We start from the raw sequence: 6,852 nt of genomic DNA on the forward strand, positions 1-6,852 counted from the left end.
AAAAAAAAAAAAAAAAACCACAGGCTATTCCTCCTAAGACAGGTCAATTCCCAGTAACAGCATGTAACTCGTAACACTCTGCAACTCCAGTTCCAGGGAATCCAATTAATTATTCTGTCCTCCATAGGCACCAGGCATGCATGTGGTACACAGACATACATGCAGACTAAACACCCACATGAATCTTGAAGGAGGAAGAAGAGGAGGAGGAGGAGAAGGAGGAGTTGGCGTCTGGCAAGGGGAAGTAGGCCAGTAGGCAGCACCATACCCAGTGGTCTCTGCTTCAGTTTCTGCCTCAGCTTCCCTCATGATGGGCTATAAGCCAAACAAACTTTTCCTTCCCCAAGGTACTTCTGGTCTGTGTTTTTTAGCACAGCAGCAAAAAGACCAATCCTCAAGAGTCATTTTGATAGTGTCTTTACAAGCTAAACGAATTCACAGTATCCAGAAATTCCAGCCTCTAGGGAGGAGAATCAATGCATTTGAGACTACACTGACCCACCTAGTGAAAACCAAGCCAGCCTTGGCTACATAGCAGGAGTCTATGTATTCAACCTCCATCAACCAGTAAATAAGCAAACTGTGATATATCAATACAAAAGAATACTCTTTGGCAATAAGATACTGATTTACTCAATAACATAGATAAAAATGAAAAACATTAAGTAAAGACGCCACATACAAAAGAGCACTCTGTATATAAGTCTACCTACAGCAATTGTCTGGAAAAGCAATGTATAGACAGAAAGTAGATTGTTGGTCATCTGGGGCCGGGATCAGAAGTCACCGCAAATGAGCACATACCAGACTATCGAATGATAATGGAAATATTCTAAAATGGGAGTAATAGTTGCATCATATTTCTAAAATATAAAGAGCATATTCTGTAACAGTAAAGCATAGGTTATTGGTTTTGTTCTTTAAAACTTTTTACCCTTTGGCTGGAGAGATGGCTTAGCAGTTAAGAGCACTGAACACTCTTCCAAAGGTCCTGAGTTCAATTCCCAGCAACCACATGGTGGGTCACAACCATCTGTAATGGAATCTAATGTCCTCTTCTGATGTGTCTGAAGACAGCTAGTATACTCACTCACATACAGTAAATCTTAAAAAAAAACAAACATTTCCCCCTAGTAATAGTGGTGTACACTTTCTTCCCCTTTAATTTTACTTTATGAATATTTTGTCATCATGTGTGTCCATGCAGACCAGAATTAGTTGCAAGCTGCCATGTGGGTTCTGGGAACATACTATAGGCTCATACTATAGGCTAAATTAATCTTTTATATTCAACCAAGAATCTGAAACTCATTGATAATATTAAACTTTCTTGGTGTGATAGCAAAGGTCTTTGATCTCAGCTCTCAGGAGGCATGGACAGCCAACTCTACCGGACAGTCTTGTCTACATAGGAAATTCCAGGCCAGCCGGGGCTGCCTGGAGTCCATATCTCAAGAGAAACTAAACTTGCCATTACTAGTTCCCTGAAAAATAGTAACAAATTCCGAAACAATCCTCACCTGAATTTTGTTTAGAGCCTGATGATCCCCCATGCTCGACTTTTGCCTTCTTCTTCTTGGATGAGGAGGAGGGTGACTCTGAAGGCACAGCACGTTTCTCTACCACAGGAGTGGAAAGAGCTCGTTTTTTGAACAGTTCTCGATCTCTCAACAGGCTTGGGTCCATAATGCTACAAAACAAACACAGACCTTTAATATAAATTCAGATCACTCAAACCTGCGTGCCAAGTCTACAGTCCTTGGCAACTTAGTTCCCACAAAATAAAGTGTCACTGTTCTAAAGAGCAGCTGCACAGTAAGTGGCATGACCAGGGCTGGGGAGGTGGTGCACAGGGACTTCCAGGACTATCTCATGAAGCAAGCACTTCGGGGAACCAGCTGCCAACTAGGGTCTCCCAACTTCAGCCATCAACGACATTTAGAAGTCTACTAGGGTCTCCCAACTTCAGCCATCAATGACATTTAGAAGTCTCCAGAGATTTTCAGTGAGTGTAGGGCTTCCGTCCTGTTGACATTCATGAGATTTGCTTACAAGGTACAACCTGGAATCTGGCCTCTATCTGCATGTCATGTAACAAATGAAATGGATCAGCTCCTTCAGGGAACACAGCTTATCTACTATGAGATGAGTGAGGAGTGTCTTTATTAGCAATACAAGAACCAGCTCTTGAAAGGGACAATGCCCCAGCCACTTTGCAAAGCCACAGATCAGGGTACATAGTCTCGCTGAGGGGAAAACCTAGAATGCTATGTTTAATAGCCACACCAACTTTATAGACTAGCCAACAAACCCTAAACCAACTCTGCCCTATCAGTGCACACAGCTTCCTTCAAGAGCAGTCCAAAATATGCAACTGATAATTTTGAATGATGGTTTTATCTCCAGTAATATGTAGTAATATGTATATTATCTATTGAGTTTTGTGTCATAAAAATCAAAGAGAACAAAATTTTGTAACTGTAAGGTCTTAAGTATTCAAAATTCTTAACCTTTCTTTAGTGATAACAGCATATCCTTCAGTTAGCCATACACATGATTTTCTGTGGCAAAAAGTTTCAGTGTTTCCCAGTATATAGATTCAGATTGGTAACTTAATGGCAACAAATGACTTAGTACAAAATACACATACATACATACATACATACATACATACATACATACACACACAGACATACAAAGAGAGACAGACAGAGACGCAGACAAGAGAAATAGAGAGATAAATTACCCCCCCTTGCTGGCCCTACCTGAGGATATATATCAGTTGATAAGAGTACTTGCCTTGTTTCATGGGGCCCTGGGTTAAATCCCCAGTACCATAATCTAATCATACACACAAATTCTAATTACAAACATAGCTCATACTTGAAGCTCATATTATATACTATGTACCACCAGTGCTCTAGAAACAAAATCTGGGCAGAAGTTAGAGAGCAGATTTAGGCTCAGTAAAGAAGGAAGAAGGGAAAAGGGAAGGGATAAGGGAAGGGGGAGGGAAAGAGGGAAGGGAGAGGGAAAGGGAGAAGGAAAGGAAGAAAGAGGGGAGGGGATCAGAACTGCTATAAATGAAATGGTGTATTTTAAAAAACCAGTGTTCTCTTCTTGAGAAAGCTGGATTAAGGTATTAAATGTCTACAAAAGCTGAGCATAGTGGTGCACAACTTTAATCTCTACATTCTGGGAACAGAAGCAAGCTGATTTCTGTGAGTTCAAGGTAAGAATGGGCTACATACAGAGTTCTAGGACAGCCAGAACTACATGGAAAGTGTTCATTTACGGTGGTAAGACCATTCTACAGAGGCTCCTTGACTTTCAATGGGGTTATACCTGATAACCCTTTCATATACTGAAAATATTTTAAGCCGATAAATTCATTTAATACATTTTTTGTACTGAACATAAATGCCTAGCAACCTGGTACACAATGGAGTATCAACTATGCCTTTGTGATATCAACTGGGAGCTCAATATGGCTGCCCAGCATCATTAAAGGACAACACTAAGTCACTAGCCTAGCAAAACATCACAACCTCAAGTTCAGTTCTTACTAAGTATTGCTTCCACATCTTCAGGGAAACTGAAGCATCTAACTGGTTCCACATGCATTGAGTTCCTTGATTAAAATAGGAAGATAGAGACTGGAGATATAGCTTGAGAGTGGCATGTGGCAGTGTGGCACGTTCAATCTTGATCCAGAAAAAAAAAATACTCATAAGGAAATTTCCTTACTCAGTGTGAATTTCATGTAAGAAGAGTTTGAAGAGTTCCTGTTATGAGTAAAACACCTGCTTCTCTCAGTTTCAATTCCTAACATCAAAGCAACAATCTGCGTAACTGTTCTAAATTCAATTTTCTCCCTAAGTCCGGGAAAGGGGGGGGCACTATTAGTGTTGTACATATTTGGCCCAACTGTAAAAGTGAGGAAGTATTTATTAAAGATTTTTTTCAAGAGTAATTGTTATTTTGGTTGTATTGGGTAAGAAATTAACATTAACTATTACTATGCAAGTGAGGAAGGTATAGGGAGAAGGGAAAGCATGAAAACAGTAAGACAAAATTCACAAGTGAGAAGACTGAGGAAACAGGCAGTTTGCAACAAATTAACAAATAAAACCTGAATGGGAGAGGCACAACTAAGGTCACGGGTGGAAGAAGTCATGTGCCCCAGTCCTGGAACCCTAGCAAAGCGCTCTAAAATAAGAGACCTCTATATACCAACAAAGGCACCCCGAGCAAGCGGTTTAGTTTCCAGGGATTCAAGTAACGTTTCCTCCTTTTGCAACATCTGTTTTGCATGGCGCATCTCAAGGCTAACCTGTGTGGCAGACAAACTATATCCCACGTCCACGTTGGTCAATCAAAACCCCCGGATCAGGATATACGACTGAGAGTTTCACAGCGGATAGTACCGGGAAACTAACATTTAAAATCTTCAGGCTCCACTGTCCAGTTCTTTCCCACCCCAGAATCTGCAATCTTCCAGCCTGTCTACTCTGTCTCTGGCTTCTCGGCTCGCCCTGACACCAGAGCACACCACAAAACGGACAGCAGAGTTCAATCTGGAAAATGTCTCTCGACTCCTCAGAAAACACACAACTCAAAAGTTAAGCAGCATTAGAAAAAGCAGGGGAGACACCAGTCGGGAGGGGACGCCACGGTGCCCCCAACTCCACACAGACTAAAAACCTAGGGGCTCAGAGGCGGTACAATCCGCTCGCCCACCAGGAATCTTCCCGGTTTCCAACCCAAAAGTTTGCCTTATGGACGTCCGGCCTAAAAGACAATGCTGGCTAGAGCGAGCCCCTAAAGGGGATCGGCTTGGAGAACAGCTTGGCGGCGTGGCGTTCACGCGCCTCCCCTCGGAAGCCGCGTCCCGCCTCAGGGTAGCGGAGTCTCACTAGGGACTCGCCCCTTCGCCCGCCGCCGCCGTGGCCCCTACCTCAGCACCCGCAACCCGCGCCGCCTCCTGGCCTCCGCCTCAGTCGCACGCACTCACGCACACCCGCCCACCGCGGCCCCACTTCCCGCCCCTCGTCAGCGCTTCCCCGCCGCCGCGCGCGCCCAGCGCAGACCTGCTGAGGGGGTCGAGCCTCCGGCCTCCGAGCCCGAGGCGGCGACTCAGTCCCGGCTCCGCCCTCCACTTCCTGGTGCGGCAGCTGGACGCTTGCTCCCGGCAACCACCGCGAAACGCTGCTCCGAAAAGCGCGTGCGTCACTGTGTGCTCCGCCCTAAGTCTCCATGACGACCGGAGGGCGCTCAGAGGCTACCCGCCACATTAACGTCACAGGTTCTACTTTAGAGAACAGGAAGATACTTTCCTTGGCACAAAGAGCTTAGGACCAGCTCCTTCAGTGGGCTCTGGAATCTAACCCAACCGGCAACATTACCAATATTTTATGATGGGGGGAGGGGATGGGTTATTTTGGGTTTTTTTTTTTTTGAGCAAGGTCTCCCAGTGTTGTCTGGTTGGCCTGGAACTTGAATTCTAGACTACTTTGACCTCAAAATTGCAGAAATCGTTCTGCCTCAGCCTCGCAGAGATCGTTCTGCCTCAGCCTCCCAAGTGCTGAGATTACAGATGTATGCTCCATGCTAAGCTTTTTTACTTTATCTTAAATACTATTCACCAGAACCTTTAACAGTGTGGCGGGTGGGGGGGCGGGGGAAACAGTCTAGCAAAGGCAAAACTCAACATAGAATTCAACTTCTGGATTTCAAGCTCAAAACTTACAGCTCAGCTTCTACCCTTCGAACGCCGGCTTTTCATACCTGTGAACTGTCTTTGATCTTTGGACAAAAAGATGTGGTGCAATGTTTGGCAACAACAACAAATAATAATTGGCCCATCCTGCACCCTTCCAACTATCCTTTCCTTGTTTGTACAACTTAATCCAGTGTGTGAACATCCCATAGCTGTAGTGTATTAGTACTAGATACCTTGGGTCTTAGTTTTGTCGTCCATCCTCCCCACCCCCATAGGATACTAATGATGCAGAAACTAGCTATGTTTAACTACATCTTTGTCAAGCCCAAAGGAGACTCTAATTCCCTAAACTTCAAATGACAGTCCAAAGATCCATAAATGAACTCAGCCTGAACTATAGGAGGATTTCTAATGATCAGACAAAGACAGCATTCCTCTGGAATCAGTGAAGCTGATTCCTATCTAGAAAAAAAGACTCATTTCCCTTACCTCCAGCAAAAGAAACATATGGCTCTCGACACATCAGCATAACAAGGTGCTGTCAGCCTCCAGGCTCCCTCAGTCCTTACAAGCACTTAACACATTTCAAAGCCGGCTCACCAGTCTCCTAGCCCTCCTCAACCAGCAGTTACTCTTTCTTGTAGCCAATCCGTTTTTACTCCTCAGCTCCTGCTGCTGCTCTTCTCAATATGCTTGCCCGGTTTTCTATCTGTGGCCATTTTCCTTTTTCTTGTAAACAGCCCTGGCAAGGCCCAGTCTGCTTTCTCTCTCTGCCCTGGACTCTCCCAGATGCCTCTGGCTGTTCACTCCCTCCTCTCCAATAAACACCTTAACCATATAATGGGGTGGTCATGTTGGCAGTTTCTTTACTGTACCCCTCTTGCATACATCTGGTGCCAAACGTGAATACAATCTTAGAGTTGCCGTTTCCGTGATGAAGCATCATGACGAAAGCCACTTGGGGAGGAAAAGGTTTCTTTCAGCTTACGCTTCCAAGTAAGTCATCACCGAGGGAAGTCAGGGCAGTAGCTAATGCAGAGGGAATGGGGTTGGGGGAAGTGCTACTTACTGGCTTGCTCAGCACGCTTTCTTATAGAAAAGGAGAACCTCTTACTGTGAGGTCCAAATTG

At 44.5% G+C, this 6,852-nt stretch overlaps 1 protein-coding gene across 4 annotated transcripts in view; it reads right to left on the reverse strand.

Annotated features, from left to right (window-relative positions):
* Gtf2e2 (general transcription factor IIE subunit 2) overlaps nucleotides 1-5,257 on the reverse strand; it is a 50,178-nt gene extending 44,921 nt beyond the window's left edge. The window contains exons 1-2 of one of the 4 annotated variants that reach the window (XM_006253230.5): nucleotides 5,091-5,257; nucleotides 1,521-1,690 (exon numbers count right to left, since the gene is read on the reverse strand). In XM_006253230.5, the coding sequence (XP_006253292.1) occupies nucleotides 1,521-1,686 (166 nt within the window). In that variant the 5' untranslated portion in view covers nucleotides 1,687-1,690; nucleotides 5,091-5,257. 4 annotated transcript variants of the gene reach the window in all.
* Between the last annotated feature and the right edge of the window lie 1,595 nt (nucleotides 5,258-6,852).

Source organism: Rattus norvegicus, chromosome 16 (genome assembly GCF_036323735.1).
Source record: "Rattus norvegicus strain BN/NHsdMcwi chromosome 16, GRCr8, whole genome shotgun sequence".
NCBI classification, from domain to species: Eukaryota; Metazoa; Chordata; class Mammalia; order Rodentia; family Muridae; genus Rattus; species Rattus norvegicus.